Consider the following 22,756-nt stretch of genomic DNA (forward strand, 5'->3'; position numbering starts at 1 on the left):
CTGACACAAAAAATCAATCCCTTCCAGGAGAGTATCAGAGCAATGCAACTATAAAAGAACTGAGCATATTTCACACTTCAGATCGAAGTGAAAGAGAAGAGACAAATCAAAAAGACTCGAGAGATACCAATCACATCCACTTAGAGAAGGGCAAATTTTCTTCTTTTTGTTTTAATTAACAGTAACACTTGCACGTCTTTTCTGTTTACTACATAATACCGAATTTCTGAGCGATTAAAATCATCCATCATTATTTAAACTGTGGCATCAGCATCATCTAAGTGGTAGTTGTTGGTATCTGATGGGTCATATAAAAAAGGGCTCCTCTGGTGAGGGCTGAATGAGACATTCCCAATATGGGAAAAGAGGAGACTTTGTCTGTGATATTCCATTGGCCCCTCATGGCTCCATTTTACTGTCGTCCTCAGCATGTTTCTGCATGTGACAATGCACTGCCTACAAAGACAAGAGTCACGTCAATGTTTTATAATTTTTTCATAAAATGACTTGTTTTCTCGTGTTTCTCTATATATAACTACACACATTGTACCGTTCATACGTTTGGGGTTGGTAAGAGTTTTACATGGTTTTGAAAGAAGTCTCTTCTGCTCATCGAGGCTGCATTTATTTGATCAAAAATACAGACTCAAATTTGTAAGAATTTGAACCAAGCATATTTATTTCTCACAAATGTTTAACACACAGTTAAATAAGACAAGTTAACATGCACATAAATTGTAAGAATATCAGTTAAACAGTATATGCATGCATATATATACACTGTTGAATTGATATTCTTACAATTATATATATTTAAGTGATATACAGCGTGCCAATTGAAGAATGTGCGCCGATAACAACTCATTTGAACCATTTTTTTAATCATAAAACCATAATAAATAAAATATACAATTTTTGTTGCATTACGGTAATGAGAATTGGGAGGAAATTGTGGTTAACTGTCATGAAAAGAAATTGTACTCTGTCAATCCTTTTGTAATATTTTCTAGTTGTAGCCAATTATATTTCTGATGCAGCAGGTTAAAGAATTTACGGCAAATGACAACAGAGGCTTAAACGGCATTTTGTTGGTGGTACATGAATGGTAGCTTACAGAAAGCCGTTACAGGTGTGGTAAATGCAGCAAAATATACAAATGACCCTTTACAGTACAACTTAAAGGTGCTCTAAGCAATGTCAAGTGTTTTTTAGGCCAAAACATTTTTGTCACATACAGCAAGCATCTCCTCACTATCCGCTAACACACTGTAAAAAAACACGGTCTCTGCAGACACCCGAGGCTCCAAAAACGGCAACAAAAACAAACTGGGCTAACCCGCACAACGAAACATAGCGAACTGTTCCAGACAATAACCGACAAGAAGGATTTGGGGGTGGGGTTTGGGGGGTTAGTGTGCGGATGAGGAGGAGGGAGGGTCTAGCCAGCCTCCGTTTTGTTTGACAATACTTCGAACTTCAAGTGGCGTCACCCCACATCGCTTAGAGCATCTTTAAGAATTTTCATGTGTGAAAGTGAATATTAATGCCTGCATTACCTGTTTGGAGCCGTTGCGTGTGGTGAAGTATGTGTCGCAGCTCCTCCAGCGGCATTTGAATGTTTGCTGTGCTGGGCTGGTGTGGTCGTTCAGCAGGTGCTGCTGCAGGTGCTCCATCACGCCAAAGATTAGGGTACAACCGTACCACTGTAAAGAGTCGTGCAACAGATATTAACCGGCATCAGGAACAGCTTCCAGTCACATTATATCTCATGAGCTCAGTTTCTTACCCAGCAGCGGTAGTTCTGAATCAGGTTCAATTTAACAGCTCTCACACTCCCATTATAGCAGCCTGTGTAGATCTGCAACGGACAAATCATCACCACCTCTTTTAAAAAAAGATTACTCAAACAATCAAAGCGTGTGAATCTGTGTGAAAAGAAAATTGTGGGACCTGCTATTGGATCCCAATAGGGTGTTAAGATGTGCTCACCATGCTCTTGTGGATGACCATACACATCACCATGTCTGAATGGCCACCGTATACTTGAAGTCTGTCATGAGACTGGAACCACCAGAGATTTGGTCAATATCATAAAAAGAGTTCATAACAAGCACACAACAATATCATCCCAATACAATCCACCAAGAGTGATTTTCACAACACCTCGAAAGAAAATGGAATATTTTATTAACATTGATTTCATGACAATTAAGCACTTTTCTTTCTCTAAAGTTTCACTACTGTGATGCAAAAAACATTCTTGTTCACATTTTCATCATCATAATGTAAAAAAAACATTAAAACTGTAAAGTTTTTATACATCGTAGTAGTATTTGTCATGATTTTAGTTAAAAAATACTGTTCAACAGGTGCCAGTGTGATTTTAGTATTATTTATAAAAAGTCAATAGTATTTATTATTTTTAGCTTTTATTTTTCAATGTAAAACATATCTTAATGGTGCTAAACATATATATATTTTTATGAATAAAACTAAAAGAAATTAAATTCTTAAATTGAAATTTCTTTAAATGTCTTGTTTCAAAAAGAAAAGAAAAAGTTATCAGCAAATGTGTCGCACATACCTGGAGCTCGTATACACGGACCAGTTTGTCCAGGCATGCGGTGACCATCACCTTTCCCAATATGGCCACTACAGTGACGGCATGACTATGACCCTTATAGATCCTCACCAGTTCTCCTGTCTGGAGATCCAGAGACATGGAAGCAATTTAGATATAAACAAGACACATAATTCCTGCATCTCAATGGGAAAGGAGAAATACCGTGCATGAGGTACTCACATGTATATTATGTGCATGTACTGACTGGTCACTCGAGCCACTAAACACCAAATCGTTCACAACCTGCAAAGCAGCAACAAATAAATACTTAGGGTGTGATACTTGGTACACATCCTTTGATAGAATCCTTTATTCTCCCTCATGTTGTTGTTTTGTACTTTATTTCTTCAAAACATTTTAATTCTGTCATCATTTACTCACCCCTCATGTTGTAAAAATTCACCATGAAATCTAAATTGACAAATCTTATTTGTTATGGACTATATTTTCTATGTTTACTGGCGTGAGGGCAGGATAATCTGTCAATCACATAAGACCAACCAATAGCAAACCACAACCATCCAATCAACTCCCGATGGACAAAATCAAGTCCCACCCTACATTTTTTCTTGTTCAAGAAGCTGTTTCACTCGGATATACGTCACAATAGGAAAGAAAAGACTATTGCAATTTCCATTTTATGCCATCATTAAAGGTGCAGTAATTGATTTCTGAGAAACACGGTTGAAATTTGAAATCAACCCAAACAAACACCCCTCTCTTCATTGCTCTACGTATTGTAGTAATAATCATTTCAAGTTTCTTACTTCTCTTCCAGCCAGCTGTCAATGATATGGTGTCATGAAATCAAGAATTTTCAAGGATGATATTCAAACTTTTAAAACTCTGTGTGGAGCTCAGTCCAAACCACTTTCAACAGCGTTTCTCAGAAATTGCGTAGCGTACTGCACCTTTAAGCATATTCATTAGAAAAAGTGTGATTCAGGGAGGCGCTTAAAAAGGTCTACTCATCATCATCCTTTGTTAGGTTAGGGCTCATACAATTTAAAGTGCTTCACAGGGTTCACTTGAGCAAGGAATGGTTAGTGAGAATATACCGATGCAGCCTGTGATAGATACTCTTTCTCTCCAGCAACTCTGACACATACATTTTGGTCTTAAATAATTACTGGTCATTGGTTTTTAAAACTCAATTAAATATCAGTGAAGCCCTTGTTCTTCAATAGCTATTTTTGGAACTCCCAGTGACACTATAACCATTACCTTAACTGCAACCCAGAGGGACATCATTGCTTATACTTCTTTATTGGCCCGCAGAAGAATTTTGTTGGAAATCCCCAACCCCTCCTTCTGCAACAGTTTGGCTAGAAGATGTAATGTTCTTTTTAAAATGAGAAAAGGTACAATTTACATTAAGGAGATCTGTGGACAGATTTTATTCGAAATGGGAACCTATTTTGTCTTAAAGAATTACCCAGTTGTTAACTTATTTTCTATGTATCTCTCTCTTTACACCTTTTTATGACGCTGTATTTGCTGTTTTGACCTCTGTCTCAGAATGGCAAAATATATATATATTTTTTCTCTCGCTCTCTTTTATGTATGCATTTATACTGTAATAATGATACTTTTATCATCAGTACTTATGTTTTGGTATGCATGGGTACATGCCTTGAAAAGGTGTTATGACATAGTTGTTATATTTTGCCTTTGTAACCAGACGCTATGTTATTCTGTTGTATTTAAGCTGCCCAGGGAAGGGATGTTTCGGGGGGGTGAGGGGGTTGTTATAGTAAAAATATAAGGAAGGAAAATGTAACTCATGGTTTTACTGTATGTTGCTTTACTCCTTTCAATAAAAAAAAGAATAAGTGTGATTCAGGCACAAACCTTCATGCAGAGCACAGTTTTGCTGTGGCCCTCCAGCGTGCGCAGCAATAGGCCATTCTTAGCATCTCTAACGCTGATGGTGGCGTCATAGGAACCAACTAGCAGGATACGCCGAGCCCCTTCCTGAGCCGTCGCCAGGCAGCTTACAGCCCGTGGGCCATGGCACTCAAACATATCCAGCTGCTTATTGTTCTACAGGAGATGAGAGAAATGTTGTTAATTACCCCACAGTCAAAGAACAGACGACTCAAAACTTACTTTAACCCAAACTCTTGATTTCTGATTCATTAAACACTTCATACTCTAAGACTGAAGGTGATCACAGAGCCATTGGCCAGACCGGCATAGAGAATTTTCCAACGATTATGAAGACAGAGGACTCGATCTGGGAGAGAGAGCTGTTCCTTACATTCTGTTGTCTGAGGAAAAAAATAGACAAATGCTTGTCATATTTTCAATATTATAGAAAATATAAAAGGAATTGAAAAGAGTTAAGAATTATAAGACATTAAGGCTTATAAGACACTGATGTCAAGGATGTTTATTATAATAACTACTTAAATACTACTTAAATACAATTTTAACCATTTCACATTAAATTAAATAATACATTTTCTATTTTTATCAACCTTTATGGTCCCTGTTTTGCAGTTTCGTAATATATCACTTTTAATATTTGGAACTTTGGGGTTCCACGGATAAAATAAAGTAATTTGAGTTTGGTTATTTACACAGAGCTATTGTATTGTTTCATGGTACTTTTTTGGAGCTTGACAGTGTGAATAACTCTATACTTTGCTGAATGGAGGAGTTCAGACTGTGTATCTGAAAAACATTCACTTTATGAAAAAAAGTTTACGTTAGTTACCAGATACAGTTTATTGTGTAACCAAAATATCAATAATACCCCCCAACAAAAAAAAAAGAATATTGAGGGACTTAATAAAAAATAATTTTTAAAATTACTTAAAAAATAATAAAACGGGACTCTCGTTTTGAAACTCAAACTGCTAGCCTGTAGAGCCAAAGAACCTGGTTTTTACTTTGAAACATGCAACGGTTTGAGGTTTAATAATCGCATTTGATCGTATCGCGATTACTTTTCTGTCCCCCAAATTTAATTTAATTTACCTCTTAAATGACAATTAAGACTTTTTTATAACATTTAAAATATTTAAGACTTTATATTACCTTAAAATTGATCAAACTGAATTTAAGACTTTTTAAAGACCCACAGAAACCCTGTAAAAAGCAGTGTGTATCAGAGCCAAGCACCTTGAGGTTGTAACAACGGATGGTCTGGTCACTTGATCCCGAGTACAGGCGTTGTTGCAGACCTCCTCCACATGACACCAACAGGCAATTCACTTTACTGCTGTGACCTTCATACACAGCCACACACTTCCGGCTCTGTAACAATTAAGAGACTTCTTAAAGAAACCTGCTTTGTGAGCTACATTCAAAAGAACATAATTTTCATGTTAAAATGCTTTTACTAAACTACAAATTTCAGAAATTTTTGTAACAAGTTTACCCACTCAACTGAAAAAAAAAAGAAGTGTGCAATGTTCTTACTATCAAGTTGAAAGCACGTATGGTGCGGTCCCCTGAGCAAGTGTACAGCAGTCCGTTATGGATCTGCATTCCATTAACGGCCTCTTGATGGCCTTCAAACTCTCCTTCAGTTGGCACATCCTCCTCCCCTGGATCTGATACATCTGCTAACACACACACAAACATATCAGTTATTGAGTGAAACATTAACACTATGGAGACCAAATTTTCTTAAGAGACACGATCGCTTTATATGCTGAACAGATTGAATTTAGGCTTTTATTCACATATAAATATTCATTAACTCACACATCAGTTGTGGTAAACGGAAGCTTCCGCAAGAACCAATGAGGTTCACTCTCGTGTGTTACGTATCAAGAGGTTTGTTCTTGCGCATCAAGTAGGTTCGGTTGAGCTTCTGTTTATGTTCGCTGATCAATGTATATATGTGAATAAAAGCCTAAATTCAATCTGTTCATCGTATAAAGCGATCGTATATATTCAGAAAATTTGTACTACACCGCTCAATTCATATTGATTAGTTTTACGATCTCTTTAAAGGGGTCATCGGATGCCCATGTTCCACAAGTTGGTATGATTCTTTAGGGTCTTCGTGTAAAGTGAATAGATTTTTTTCATTGTATGGTGGTTGTGTCCACACACTGCGAAGACACATTTATATGCAAACTTATATGCAAATTTTGCATCCGATGACCACTTTAAGAACTTTTGAAGCATCAAAGTGGTAGCTGCGTAGCCGTCAATGGAGGGACAGAAAGCTCTCCAATTTCATCAAAAAGATCTTCATTTGTGTTCCTGAAGATGAACGAAAGTATTACGGGCTTGGAACGTCATGAGAGTGATTAAATGACAGAATTTTCATTTTTGGGCGAACTATCCCTTTAAGTCACTAGCTCACCACCATAACTCAAGGGTGGTGATCATCAAAATTGATAATCAATACATTTGAATGGTTTCTTTTTTAACAAAAATTCACATAAAACATTTTTAATTTCAACCTTTCTAAACTAACCGTTGTGAAACTATGAGATAATATTAAAGTGCCATTAAGTATGTTTAACTTCAGTCATTTAATGGAGTTCCCAAGAAACCAGCACTAGTGCTCTCATTCTGTATATGAGTTGGCACAATTCTCAGGGTTGTCATACAGGCAATCACTCTCAGAGGCACAGGTTAAGTATAAAACTAACAGGCACTAAGAATACCTTGCCCTTAAAAAGTAATTTGGGGACTTGATGACCTATATTTGTATGCTAATTTGGTTGCTCTGCTACGACCGCAATGAGCAAGGATCTAGATGGATTTATATGCACTGACAGCTCCCGCATGTTAAAAAAATAAAATAAATTACATATTTAGTAAGTGAATGGCACATATGTTGTTGAGGCTGCAGTTAAATCGTATGTATGATACGTTACAGCTTCCATGTATGTTTTTGAATATATCACATACCTGAATGCAACTTGGACTTCAACACTGTTGAGGCTGATTTTATTACACTGTAAAAATAAAAACAAGATTTTTAATACTGCAATACTGAGAAACATCAATGAAAGCAGACAGAAAGAGTCAAGGTACCAGATGGCCATGCAGTGAAAATGATTTTAAACAAGCTGAATCTCACGGCGGCGCGTCGCATTCAATTATGTCGTAAAAAAGACATGCTATGTCGTTTTAACAACAAATCGTTTCTCGTAATAACGAGATATGTTGTTTTAATGACATCTTTTCTCGAAATAACGAGATGTTATGACGTTAAAACAACATGTTTTTCTCGTAATAACGAGATGTTATGTCGTTAAAACTACATATTTTCTAGTCCTTATAAGGACGTGTAGTCATGTACAAAATATGCCTTTATCCATATAACATTTATATAGCCTATCACGCCTTTATCATACTTCTACGTTCAAAAAGCTGATGCAAATAGTAGCAACTCCCAATAAGAGGCGAACCTGAGTGGGGGCCCCAGGCAAAATTAATCAGCGAGGCCCTTTTTTAAAATATATTTTATATAGGACTATGCGTTTTTCATAGCCTATAATATATTAAAATAAGATTTTTTGGATTAAATATATTCATTACCTAGAGCTAGAGATATAATTAAACAAAAAGTAGTCAAAAATAATGTAACAGAACATAAGTTAATTTTTTACAACATTATGTTTTTATTTATTTTTATATTAACGAAATGTTAATCCTCGTCTTTATAACAGAAGATACAATACTACAAAAATCTTCAAGATTCAATACAATCGTCACATCTAAGCCTATAACAGATTGTCATCTTAAAAACATTCCTTTGTGTGGTGGAATAAGCAATGCTATATATAGCCTAAATCTATGGTTAGCATCGTAATTTAAACTTTACTTTATTATTTTATTAGTTTATTAATTATGCTAACTCAACTAATTTAATGTAAATAGCTGGATACTAATTACTAATTAAATAATGTCAACTAGTTAATGAAGGCTATTGATTAGAGTTGACTAAATCAGTGTCAGCTGCTAACATATCTCCATACATCTCAGCTGTAAAGTAGATGCGCCTTTAGAGAGAAATGCACCTTTCATACGGACATGATAACATAATCAGATGGTACCGTATTTTCTTTCGATTCGATTTCTTTCGACTTTATCACTGTCTTAGTAGCCTGTTAAAGGACAAGTTCGGTATTTTACACTTAAAGCACTGTTTTAAGATCTTTTGTGATGAAATAGAACGGTTAAGATTGAAATTTGGACAAATGCTGCTGTCCCGAGGATTTTCGGTTTCTGTGTTAGCACCCCCCACCTCCACAATGGTTTCATAGGGGCACTGGAACAATATCATTCATAAAACGCATTAAACTTTAGTTTACAAAGACGTGAAACTCACCGAGTGGTCTGGGGTGTTCACTGACAAGCTCACACCAAAATCGCTGCAAAAGATGCTTTCCAACAGGTTTTATCTGAATTTTTGTCCAACTCCATTGACTTGTATTGGATGTTCTGTAAGGTACATTATTATGGTATTGAAATGGGGTTGTTTGTATTCTTTCTGTAGTCTTCCAGTCGCGGTATCGTAGGCTACGCTATCCAAACATTGGCAAAGGTGCATTATCGCCACCAACTGGGCTGGAGTGTCTATTATTCAAGCACTCAGCGAAAGAATGTCCGGTTGTGAGGCGTTTGGAGAAATAGATCCACAGTTTTACACCGAATGGTAAAACACCTCTAAAACTTGTCCTTTAAGCTATTTCTTTATAATAAGGGTTTTCTATGGTAGGAAAACGCTCAAGGTGTAATTAATAGCAATGCATTCGTATTCTGGGCTCATCTGCTACTCTGTAGGCTACATATGCTTTATTAATAAGGTACAGAATTTGATCTTTTAACATGAATGTCCATTTGGGGGCTACTACTATTTGCTTCAGCTTTTTGAATGTAGAAGTATGATAAAGGCATGATAGGCTATATACATTTTATGTGGATAAAGGCATATTTTGTATATGACTACACATGTCCTTATAAGGCCTAGAAAATTTGTCGTTTTAACGACATAACATCTCGTTATTATGAGAAAAGATGTCGTAAAAACGACATAACATCTTGTTATTACGAGAGATGACGTTAAAACGACATATCTCGTTATTAAGACATAATTGAGTGGAAATCTGTATGTCTGTGTAATCTTGCCTATCACACACCATTGTGTTCAACCATGTTCAAACCCCATACATATGCTTGTCGAATAATATCTTTCAGAATGTTTACTAACCTCAGAGATTAAAAACACAACACATCAAAGTCCACTTTCTAATTACAGTTTGTGGAACAGGGAACTAGAATATAGTATCATTTGTTTTTATTATTACTATTATTAATACATTGAATATTATTCAGTAGCTAAATATTTTATGTGTATTCACAATGCATAAGCTACCTGCACTGCCGACTTTAGTTAATTGTAGTTGTACAGACAATCTCAGTTTGGTTAATTTCTGAAGTATTCATAAGTCAAGTTTAAAAAGACCCTTTTTTATGAGTGATGTTCGATTCTTGAAGGAACTTTATGTCCAGGCTGATGACACAGCCGAAGTAGCATGCTCCTTGCGCAGCACTATAAGCCCACCTTATGTCCATTGGCATGTCCAGAAGGGTTATTGAACCAAATAACCATTTTGAAATAAATGAATCAAACTTACAGGCAAAGTTGAAAGTCAGCTTTTCAGTCATGTCCAACTCAACTGCATGAGCTGGTACTTTTTGATTCGTTCATTTCAAACCGGTCAACCCATCATCATCAACCCAGAACTACAGTTTGATTCAGTTCTGGGGACCAATCACTGGCTTAAAAGAAACATTAATTCAAGAATCGAACATCACTACTTTTTACTTCACAAGCTATAAGACAAGGAAGGGGTGTCCTCTCCTGCTCCTGGAGGACCACTATCCGGCAGAGTTTAGCACCAATCTAAATAGGCTTTATGCTGACCGTCACGTGAACAAACAGAAAAACAGGTCTCATTGCATCCGCTTGTCTTGAACTGATGGCGATATCTATGGACTTTTAAGTAATCAGCTAACCTAGATAGTTATTTTTATTGTTGCCGTTTTATTAGATTTAAATATCTGAATATTAGCAAGAAGAACCTAAAATAAAAAACTTTTAAATATCAATCTGTATATGCGAAGGCCATCGGTTATGCTCATTTTTGCTCCCTCCTTTGAAGGTATCTTGAGTAAAACGGCTCTATATTTAATGAAGCACATAAAAAAAAGACCTGAACTGGAATTGATGCAACATGTTTTACAGAATACGTAAATCTGTTTCACATAACCCAATTAAACACACCTGAAACAGATAATCAAGGCATTACCCTTCCAGGAGCAGGATGGGACACCCATGCTATAAGATATTAAGAATGTTTAGAAAATCACAGTCCAAAACATGAGACTTACCTTTCACAAGCCTTTACGGAACTGCTAGTATCGATTTCACTAGTGGAGGTGACCTCATTGCAGGCAAGATTTTGGGGGTCTGTGACAGCACGGTCTATTGAGTGTGCAGTGGCCGACTCCTTGGCCGACTCCTTGGCCGACTCCTTGGCCGACTCCTTGGCCGACTCCTTGGCCGACTCCTTGGCCGACTCCTTGGCCGACTCCTTGGCCGACTCCTTGGCCGACTCCTTGGCCGACTCCTTGGCCGACTCCTTGGCCGACTCCTTGGCCGACTCCTTGGCCTTCTTTTCAGGCATCTCATCTGGGTCTGAAGAATCTAAATTGACAAAATCAGTGGGCACAGGTGGGGGAAGCTCCACCATTTCCAGTTCAGATGAATCAGAGTGAGCGTCCTTCATTGGTGGTGTTGCTAGCTTGGTTCCCTGTGGTTGTGCCTTTGAAGCTTCGGTCAGCACCATCTCCTCATTTTCATTTTTCTCTTCTGGTGTGGGGGGTGAGGCATTGGTTTTGCTGGATCTCCGATTAGAGCGGTACTTGCGGGCAGGTCGAGCAGCGGGCGGCTCTGCATCAAGCTCTGATTCACTGATTTCAGGCTGCTCATTCCCCTTTGCTTTCTTAAGACACTTTTTCTTCTTCAGTTTTCGAACACGCTTAACTGGATCAGTTTCTATGTGGTTTGAGAGAGACAGCGGCTTGGGAGAGTGCTGGGAAGAAGGGTTGGCAAACCCTTCTAGAGAATTTTGATGAATTTCTTTGTTGGGTGATGGCTCTATTCTGTGATCTGAGGGAGCTGCTGTCAAATCCATGCTTGTGGCGTCATGTGAAGACTCCAGGTTGTACTTGAAGGTAGTATCTGTTTCAAATTGAAGGATTAACATTCAGTTCAGTTTAATTAATTCAATAATTCAGTTCCATTAGGAATAACTACCTCTGAGCTGCAATTTAATGATTGGAACCTACCTGTTTGACAAGCTGCAAACACTGTTTGGACAGGTGTGGTATTTTGAGGTCCTGGGAAGGGGGATTTGATAAGGTTATTCTCAGAAATGTGGTTACATTGAGCGATGGGCACTTGACTTGTTTGATGGTAACAGGCAGTGAGAAGGTTGAAGAGGATTGGAACCTACCTGTTTGACAAGCTGCAAACACTGTTTGGACAGGTGTGGTATTTTGAGGTCCTGGAAAGGGGGTTTTGATAAGGTTATGCTCAGGAATGGGGTTACATTGAGTGATGGGTTCTTGTTTGATGGTAATAGGCAGTGAGGAGGTTGAAGAGGATGATTGGGCAGCTATTGCTGGGAGAACAGCGCTGGCGGTGATCTGAGTAACCTGGGTTGATGAAGAGGTTAAGATCTCATTGTTCCTCTCTTTTTCTTTTGGCTCAAATTCACCTGAAAAGAGTAATAGAAATAGAATTCTTGATCTCTATTTTATTTTATTATAAATAACAAAGAAGCTGTTACAAAAACTAAAAAACTAAAAAAACTAAACTCAAGGTGCTTACTGTCATAAGCTAATACATACTGCAAGTATGTAGTACAGTATGATCACCATTAAAGCTATTATAATTTTCCTGATAACTTTTACCATAGATTTGTAAAGCTAGTAAATATGATTAAATGACTCTTCCATTTAGATTTTTGTACCTTGCATTCCTTGAAGAATTTCAATCCGTTTGGTTCTCAAAGAGTTCATCTCACTGACTACCTGTAAAATATACAATAGTTATTAAAATATTGCTTAATCAAGTGATAGCCCAGTGAGAAGTGAATTTTTTTTGTTTTGTAAATGTGATATAGTAAAAAAGTTCTTACCTGTTGTTTCACCAGAAGCAGACGCTGTACTTCCAAATAGGCAGCTTGCAGGGCAGCACGTGCCTGAATAAGACTGTTATCCACTGCCTGAAGCGAGCTATTAAGCTCTTCCTCACGTAGAGATACAGCCAGCAACTGATCCACTTGAGAGCGCTCTGCAAAACACAATACATACCCATATTATAATAGCCAACTAAATTGGATGTCGAGTTAAAAGTTAATTTCAAACACTGATTACATAGATTTCTTACCTTTCTTAGACTTAATTTTTTGCCTCTTGTTTTTCCTATCTTCGTTAGGAATCTCTGGAGACACAACATCCTAGTGGAAAGATCACCAATTAGATAATGACAAGACCTAGATTAAATTTAGGTTATTCTTGCATTACTCTCTATGTGGGAAATTTAAAATCAGACACTTATAATGCTCCTTTCAATTGGGATCTTGCCTTGGAAGGCAGCTACGTTATATGGTAGACATAAGGGGTGCTCACTAGATTTGGATCAGAGCTGTACTTCCAAGTATGCCAAGCATACTCCACAGTAGAAAGCTTACCCCAGGAGCTCTGCGTTTCTTCCCAGCTCCTTGCGTGTCAATCTGTTCAATCTCTGATGTACAACCGCTGTCTCCTTCAGCATCCTCTGGGCTGGTAGAAGGCCCTTTTGAACCTTGAATCTCCAGATGACCTTTGAACTGCAGCTCTTCTCTCCTTGGTTGCTGTGAGGGGCCACAAGCAGGAGAGTCTTTCATTGGGTCTACACCTTTAAGAAGGGAGCTGGTACCAGCAGGGCCATCTTTGACCACATTGCTTTCAGACAAGCTACGCTTGCGGGAAGGCACTGGACTGAGGTCAAACAGAGAATCCCAATGAAAGCCCTCAGAAAGAGGTACATCATTTTCATCCATTTGGTTCAGACCCTCGGGTTCACAGGGCACCATTTCTATACCAAATCTGAAAAGATTCAGAACGAAAATGGAATTAGGGTATTAAGAAAGTAACAATACATTAAAGTACTGACTATGTTTCAGTCTACAACTATTTAATGAAAGTAAACCAACATTTAAGAAATTCTCATGCAGTACCTTGGTAATCCCTTGCCTTGCTTCTTCCGGTTGACTTCCTGGTAGACCTGGTCCCAGTTGACATTCCGCCTGGAGCCAGAGGTGTTAATGAGCTGCCGCAAGGTGGGTTTAAGTCCTAAATCCTTCTCAGGCTCGTTCTTTCGTGTGCCACTTACATTCCTAATTCGTCTGGCAATATTCAAGTTGGGTTCATGGGATGCTGCTTTGCCTTTGGTTCCCATATGGCGGTTCAGATCCCTTTGGAGACAAGCAGGCAAGGCAAGCTTACTTAAAGAGGGCACGGAGCCACTTGCTGTTTGTTGGGATGGATTGCTGTGGGACTCCTCACCAATTGAGTATAAATCTTCATCTAGTGTGTCCATGACTTGATCTTGTTCTGGTAAGTGAGGATTTTCTTCCATTTCAACACACTCCTCCTCATCTTCATGGTCCATAGTGGAGGTACTAACATGCAAGGACTGCAGAGATGGCCTAGTGTCACTGCGCACAATGCCAATCTGTACTGATTTGTCTGTGCTGGTCAAATGCTCTTGTTCATTGCTAATACGTCTTACAAAACCCAGCCTTTCTTGACTCTTTTTCTTGCTCAGTTTTTTACTCTCATGTAATTCTTGATTCTTGTTTAGTTCAAAATTCTCAACTTGCTTATTAACCTGAGGCACAGTTTTTGATCCTTTGAGGCCATTCTCTGGGCAACATACATCAAAAGAGTTATTTCTGTTAAGCAATGTCTCTTTAGCTTTTCGCAGCATCTCTGACAGCAGACTGTCTTGGTCTGCATTGAAAGTGACATGTTGTGGCAATTCAGAACTTGAATGGGAATGCTTAGAACCTTTAGAGCTGACGGAGTCTTGACTTCCTTCAAGCTTGCTGGGCATCTCTGTTCTTCTAGTGGTGGAGGGGTAGGCGAAACTATCTATATTAGTACTGCCAAAGTTTTTGAAGGCACTCTTTTGCCCCCTGCAATCACTCTCTTCACAGTTAGGATCTGTGGGATTATCCTGGCAATTTATTCGGCCTGCCTTGGATTTCCTCACTATTTCCTGAGTTCCCTCATTGAAACTTTGTGCCATAACATTTACAGGAGATTCCACATTAGGTTTATCTAAAGTTAGCTGAAGGTTAGCATGAGATGAAGGATGTTTAGCTGGTGGATAAGGTGAGCATTGATGTGCCTTCTCTGACTTCTGATCCTTACCTTTGTTGGGATCGTGATCACCACTAGACTCTTCTACACTATGTTCACCCTTTGTCTGATTCTCAGAGCAATTTGGTGTTTTTTTATGCTCTCTTGCAGGTGATTTATAGTGCCTAGGTGGTGGCATATATTGTCCCTGCCAAGGGGCATTAAACTGATTGTTGTTCCAGGGAAATTGCTTTCTCAGATGTGGAGGGCAGACTCCATAGCCACCTTGTCTGCCACCCCAGAAGTTTCCTTGGTTGTGCAAACTCCCTCCCTGACGACCAACAGAGCCCCACTTCTGCAAGTCAGGTGGTCCTTCAGCATGCCATGTGGCACACCTAGCCTGTCGGTTATGGTTAAACCATTTGTTGCGGTCAGGGGATGAAAATCTTAAATTCTGCCAATTAGAGCCCCTGCCCCTTTTGGGCATCTGAGGAAAGTTAGGATAGGGTCGGTCCCAAGGGCCACACTGCTGGTACATCAAAGGCCTTGCCCCCTGCCACTGACTCCGAAGCTCCTGCCACCTCCTTGAGTTGTCCCGCTCTTCTTTAGCATGCATTGCAGAGGCCTCTTCTTTCCTAATAGAGTTCAAAACAGAATGGTCACATAGAATGATTTAACTGATAAAAATGTATTGACACACAACAATGAGGATAGGTGAATAGCATGGTGATAGCTTAATAAACAATGCATATAAATTAAAATATGGGAAGAAACACAAACATAAATGCCATGGAAGAAATGTGTGAGATTTTTCCTGTCTTAATATCAGACTTATATTATTGGATCAAAATTATTATATTGTATTAATACTATCGTATTAATAAGGCATCGTTTTGTATTATTAAGGAATTACAACTATTTGCTGCTGTCTTAATTTGCAGTGATCTTGACAGAATTTTCTTGGAATGCAAAGGATTTCTGTCATTTATGAATGTCCAACGCTCTCATTTAAACAGCATGGCGCATAAAAATAGTTGATGAGGTCAGACTATTTAAAGACATACTGCCCATACTGTTTAAGGGTTGAGCTGGAAGGGTATGGTGTGGTATGCATCCAAGAGTGTGAGAGTGCAAGTGTTGCAGTCACGGCTGTTTTAGGCCTCGCATGACACCAGACTCTAGTGTCAGGACTGTTTGCAGAATAGTTTAATATAGAACTGCAGGTGTTGTGGTTACAAACAGACAATTAAAACACCAAAGAAAGACACTCCAATAAGAAATATTTCAACTTAACGATTTAACTTAAAAGTACACTAGCACTAATAAATACATAACTGATAAATATATATATATATTTTTATCATAAATAAAGACTGGCAGGTCTACAACCACCATCACTGCCATGCAATTCAGGGTTTTTAGCAGGGCCATAGCAAGACTCACCTGATCATATCCTTCCGTTTCTCGATGAGCTGCACAATGTCCTTGTCAAAGTAGTCTTCATCTTGGTCTTCGTTTGAGGGCTGGTGCTTCTGATCCTCAATGCACTGTTTATGTGAAGGGCTGGAGATGTGACTGGCATAGTCGGTCAGGCTCACCTCAGTTACGCCGCAGACCCGGCACTCGTGTCCACAGTCCCTGGGGACAGAGAGGCAAAAAGGTTGCTCAATGCTTCCCTCAGGCATGGCTGATACTTTTGAGAGTGGCTGTCTAATCAGTTAGGATCCTTTTAAGAGATCAGGAGGCAAACTGACTTTTCAAACAAAATAAAATCCAACTAGTTACTAAAAAAGAACAAAACAAAATACAATCTTCCTGATCTTGTGGTACATCTCCAAGTGCTTCACAACTGGTTTAGAGTGAACAGGCAAGAACAGAAGGCAATAGGAGACATTGCGCTCAGAGGGGTGACCACCCGCTCAGCACCAGCTGAGCCTAGCACGCTGTCATGATGGAGTCTGCTGTGCTCTGAGAAGAGGGTTGGGAGAGCGGTTCGATTTTGGTGTGTGAAATCGCATCCCCCCACCCTCTGGCTCCACCTTCCATTGCTCTTTAAGGCTGCACCAAGGCCAGGACTCTTCAGCAAGCTGTAATGCGAGCTGCTTACAGTTGCCGGCTTGAGAACCCCTCCCTGCCTAGTTTCTCTCTTTAACTGCCAAACTCGTGACCTGAAAGATGCTTGCTGTTGGCAGTTGGTCTATCCCCAAAAAATGGTGTCATGGACGCTTGCCATTTTCCAGTCAGCAGCCTGTAAAGTTTTTTCTAATTTGAAAATATACGTTTTTAGTATGGCTTGCGAATGAGTACTATGATTTTGATTATAATTAGAATTATATGTGATTATTGTTCTGCAGTTCATTACCATTTGTTCAAATGAATTATTGATTACTGCTCTTAATTATTGCTCTGATTAATGCTCAAAACAAGTTAAACTTATCTTATAAACATTATTACCTAAATGCAATTAGCTAAAATATGTTGAATCTATAAAGGCCAAGATGTTTGTGTTTTTCACCTTGGATTTCAATACTCTCCCCATTTAAGAATGTAATTCTAACTTTTCACATTCCAGATATCTACATAATTGTCACGAGGCAGTTGTCATTTGTCGGCCTTACCAGTTGTTCCCAACGTCCCTATATATACTCCCGGGTTATGGCAGCTGCCTCGGCTTATCTATCCACTGACCAAAAAAGACACGTGCCTTACAATACACATGGTTTGACCATAACTGTATTCAGGGTTTCCATACCTTTTCATCAAAGAATTTTCCAAAATATTTCCCATGACTTTCACAGGTGTTAGTGATTGCTGCATAAGCATTTAAAAATATATATATTTCAACAAAGTTCTGGGGTTGATTTCCAAATTTTGAAATAGCAGATTAAAACTATTAAGCATTATAATTAGTGTACAAATGTCTCAAATACGGCTAAAATACCCTGAAATTTAAAGGTGGCTCAGTTCTATGAACTTGACAGTATAACTGTAGTGCTGATAATTTAGATAATGTTTTCGCAAACAGGGGTTCATAAGGGAGTTGATAAAAAGTTTTATCATGAGTTGATAAAAATAATGGAATCATAAAAAAAAAATGAAATATTTTGTTTACCTGCCTGTCAAGTGACCATAAACCTTCATTACAAAACCATGAACAAGCAATGTTTTGTTATATTATTGAAATATTAACTTAAAATATTTATCTGAAGTAGAGACTGATGCAAGTCAAAGGGTTCTGGTTGACAAAAATGTGGACACCATGATTCTACGCAAAATGTTTGTGTAACATGACCTCTTACCGGCCTTTCAGATTCTCCAGCTCCCTGTGGTGCAGCATACTCCTCATGTGCTCTTCCATCTCCTAAAAACCAAAGACAGACACCATTAAAATATAGCATCATGGTATTGAACAATATTTCAATGAATAAAGGCATACATTTGGTGAGAAAAAACACTATTTTTTTTAATGTTACACCGATAATTTTGAACTAGCATTTTATTCTTGTAATTTTTGTCTTGCACAGGTTATAGATCTCACAACAGAACAGTGCACGTGCATAAGTCAGACAGGTGCCAACATAAGCGTGTAAATTACAGTTTGTCACAGAACCACTAAGACTTTTCAAATTGTCACATTATAGCAGCACAGGGAGAAGGTATATGTTTAAAAAGCCAAGTTTACCTGTTTGGAGCTGTAGACAGTTTCACAAAGAATGCATTTCTGTTCTTTAACCATGTTGTAAGATGTTATTGTATCTTAGGCCACCACAAACAAACAGGGTTCTGCTGCACATAGAGACAGATAAAACAATCAGAACACGCAGCAAAATAAAGAAAATCACATGCAAAGAATGATTTTCATGATTTCTTATTTCATACACACAAACACTCTCTCAAACATTTCCTGGCAAAACACAGACATCAAATCAAAACAAAAATATATTTGAGAGATACAAAAATTGCTAAAGACTCTGAGATCCTTCTATGTGTAGTTTTGTCAAATTGTATTCTTATTTCATGTCATATTTATTTATTTTTTTATTTTGGTCCTAGGATTATGGGCAGAACTTGGGCATTGTTGTAAATAGTTTTATACACACAAAATGTTTAATAAATAAAGAATCACAAAAAAAAATTGGATTTACAAAGGGAATATAAATCTTTCAAATTTGAAATATTGATCATATACTGAAGTGATAACACTTTATTTTAAGGTTGCATAGATACATGATAATGATAATGATTAACACAGATTATTAAAATGAGCTAATGATTCTAGAAATATGCCATATATTGAGTGCTAGGATGGTTGGATGGATGGGACAGACAGATAGATAGATAGACAGACAGATAGAATCAAATCTGAATATGTACCAGCGGTCAAAATGTAGCCAGTGACGGCATTCAGACTCAGCCATGCACATAACTTAAAGATGACAGAGCTGTATTATTTATTTCATACTGCAGAGGCTCGTACGAAAAGGCTTTGCCAGTTCTTGCATTAGACTGTGTGGTATCAGTAATGCAAAAAGTTGGACAAAGTCCATAAGGTCGGAAAGAAGGTCAGTGTGTCTGGCTCCATGCAGGTGCCAGAAGACACAAGCCAGCAGGAACAGCAGTCGGTCATGAGACTAAATGCAGTATGCTGAGAGTGCAGCACACAAGCCAACCACGAAAACACAGAAGGGTCATGCCTGGACAGGTTCAGTTTTCTAACAGCGTTTGGAAAAACACGGGACCAACCTACGCAGCTTGAGGGGCCATTCACTCAGAACGCGTTTTTGTGTTTCGAAAAAGTCAGTTAAAATGCGATACACACGGCAGTGGAATATAACAAGCAATGTCTAGAGACACGTTTTTAAAAAGTTTAACTTTGGAATGCCATGTTAAGACACTCGTTGCTAAAGACACGAGACGCAACAGTCAAACCTGTCCGTGCAGCGCATCTGCACATAATGGACTCGCACAGAATGCATTTTTGCTCAATGTGGACTATTAGGCAGTGAGAATTATAAACACACACATTCATTTATGTAAATGTTCCGGAACTATGTGTATTGTGGTGAAAAGCACAGCAAAAATTGACATGACTTAAAGGTGCTCTAAGCGATGTCACACGTTTTTTAGGCCAAAACATTTTTTGTCACATACAGCAAACATCTCCTCACTAACATCATCCGCTAGCTCCCTGTCCCCTGAACACACTGTAAAAAAACACGGTCTCTGCAGACACCCGAGGCTCCAAAAACGGCAACAAAAACAAACTGGGCTAACCCGCACGACGAAACATAGCAAACTGTTCCAGCCAATAACCGACAAGAAGGATTTGGGGGTGGGGTTTGGGGGGTTAGTGCCCGGATGAGGAGGAGGGAGGGTCTAGCTAGCCTCCGTTTTGTTTGACAATACTTTAAACGTCAACAAGAAGTGATGTCACCCCACATCGCTTAGAGCAGCTTTAGATAAAATAAACTGTTTGTGGATCTTGATACTAAAAAGCACATCTAAAAATGTCAGTGAAATATTTGCTGTAAAATATTCAATGATTTTTATTAAGTAAACTTAACATTTTTAATAACATTTATATTGTTAGTAATATTCCAAGATGAACACTTGGTGGACTGAATTAACTTAGGTTTACTTGTTTATCCATACATATTATTATTATTTTTTTAAAACATAATAAACAGATATGATAAACCGGGCTTTTGAGGAATATTCGCATCTAGGCCTACATCTCTCAATCATTCTTGTATTGCATTGCACTATATGTTTTGCCACCACAATAAAAACTTTGATCATAAAACTTGGCATTTAAATATCATCTTAAAAAGACATATTGTTAGGAACTATAGAGTAAAAACTGATATTTATATGCATTGTATGGAAGTAGTCAGCCATACTGCTAAGATCTCATTGATTTACATTTACATTACAAACTATCAGAATGTCATATTCCTTTTAGCCTACAGTATATAAATATCAGCAACTGCACCTAATAGCATGTTTTTGCTCAGTTTGGGCCTCTGAATAAAATGTTGATAAGGATCAAATGTTTTATCCTCAGGTATGAGCTCCATATTCTCACTACATTTTTCACTATAGTGTTCCATTATAAAAAAATTAAAATAAAAAATCAGACTATTATTTCTTATGTCAGGTGTAACGGGGTTTATATGGATGACTGTAAACTCAAAAAATGGCATGACATTAGGCCGCGGTGCAGAGGAAATAATAAAGTTCCACAACATGAGCATAATCAGCTCAGTGGCATAATCTGAGAGTGGATCTCCATTCGTGCCACTGATAACAGCAAAGCTTAAAATAGATCTCAAGCACAGGTTAGTGTGCATGTCCTCCTCTTCAAGTACGTTAAATGGAGCCCTGCCTACCTCTCCTGTAAAACAGCTCGGTAACGTTAATATAATAACGGGGTTGAACATAAAACAAGCTGAAGGTTAATAACCAGTTTTGAGTTACTGAAATCTATTATTAGAGAAACAAGGCAAACAATGTTTACAACTCATTCATGCAGAGAAACTGGTGTTTGTTACAAATTCGCTCGGTTAATCCATCTCTAACGTTAAGAATAAGCACAGCAACATCACAGGTAAAAATTACTACTGTGAACTGACAGCAGGTTAAATTGCTGAAGGACGTAAAAAGTGAAACTTGCAGGGGTGTTTCTCATGTGCAGATGTTTAGCATTCGGGCTAACACACTGCATGGACTGAACATTAGATCATTTAAGCAGCAAAACAACGTGGATAAAGACAAACCCGGTATCACAAATACCTCTTAATTCACGCGGAGAACGCATTTCTTCAGATTTCCATAAAAATCACACAATTTCTATTAATTTTCCACACTTCTTTGCAACGTTATGGGCGCCTTTTTCCATGAAAACGGAAACAACCGATCAGTTTCAAAATGGCCGGCAAGATTTTAAAGTAAAAGTCACTCGATAACGCTTACTAGATAACGGGATCTGGTAACCATGTAAAATAAACAAACACACTTCATGTAAAATACAATAAAGCAGTTAATAATTTCAGAATACTTTTATAGATTTTCAATAAGGAGACAATGAACAAAAAAGACCACTATAAAAATCTATAGTAAATCTCGAGTAGAAAATAAAGCTTCCCTTTGGTATTAGTTAGTCCTGATTAATATAAATGTAAAGTACAAAATAAAATAAAATTCTTTTTTATGGAATTATTCATCCATGCCATAACATAATTATCACTTCTTGTGTAAAACAGTCAAAGCAGTAATTTTTAAATCAGTCATACACGTTCTTAATTCAGCTGTTATCACTAGGATGTATTCAAGTAACTTGGTTTTAGAAGGCATATCAATAGTACTTGAGTTTGATGCATTTCCACACATATCTCAAAATATACTAAAAACAATAGTTTAAACATGATAACATTTGTAGTCCTGGAGGCAGCATCAGTTATAGAAGAATATTTTATATATTAAAATAATATATAAAATAATGCTAATAACAAATGTTATAATGCTAATAACAAACATTCTTAGATTTAAAAAATGTATAACTTAAAAAAAAACACAATAAAATAAATGAGACAAGGAAATAAGTCAAAATCGTTACATCTTAACGACAAAAAATGCCTGCTTGTTTTGTAAGCATGATTAAATAATGTTTTCAGAACATTTTGAAATCAATGATATAATTCCATAAGGTGGTATGGTCTATACATCTTGTCTATAATAATA

The 22,756-nt window shown here is 37.7% G+C and overlaps 1 protein-coding gene across 4 annotated transcripts; it reads right to left on the reverse strand.

Annotated features, from left to right (window-relative positions):
- Window positions 1-155: 155 nt before the first annotated feature.
- znf106a (zinc finger protein 106a) lies at window positions 156-21,952 on the reverse strand. Of its 4 annotated transcripts, none has more exons than XM_077238463.1 (23): window positions 21,809-21,952; window positions 18,699-18,799; window positions 18,316-18,377; window positions 16,460-16,654; window positions 13,891-15,651; window positions 13,363-13,759; window positions 13,059-13,128; window positions 12,808-12,962; window positions 12,640-12,700; window positions 12,121-12,384; window positions 11,954-12,004; window positions 10,994-11,846; window positions 7,502-7,548; window positions 6,050-6,192; window positions 5,750-5,884; window positions 4,777-4,893; window positions 4,475-4,666; window positions 2,804-2,866; window positions 2,585-2,704; window positions 1,990-2,061; window positions 1,787-1,858; window positions 1,557-1,703; window positions 156-456 (listed from the first exon to the last, which is right to left on the reverse strand). In XM_077238463.1, exons 2-23 carry the CDS (start codon window positions 18,750-18,752, stop codon window positions 400-402), a joined length of 5,088 nt encoding a protein of 1,695 aa, XP_077094578.1. In that variant the 5' UTR covers window positions 18,753-18,799; window positions 21,809-21,952; the 3' UTR covers window positions 156-399. The 4 variants fall into 4 exon arrangements, with proteins under 4 accessions (XP_077094578.1, XP_077094575.1, XP_077094576.1 ...); XM_077238460.1 differs by having other exon boundaries at window positions 6,050-6,195; XM_077238461.1 differs by having other exon boundaries at window positions 18,699-18,802.
- Between the last annotated feature and the right edge of the window lie 804 nt (window positions 21,953-22,756).

Source organism: Siphateles boraxobius, unplaced genomic scaffold, assembly GCF_051911475.1.
Source record: "Siphateles boraxobius isolate OS27281-9 unplaced genomic scaffold, OSU_SipBor_1 22, whole genome shotgun sequence".
Classification (NCBI taxonomy): Eukaryota; Metazoa; Chordata; class Actinopteri; order Cypriniformes; family Leuciscidae; genus Siphateles; species Siphateles boraxobius.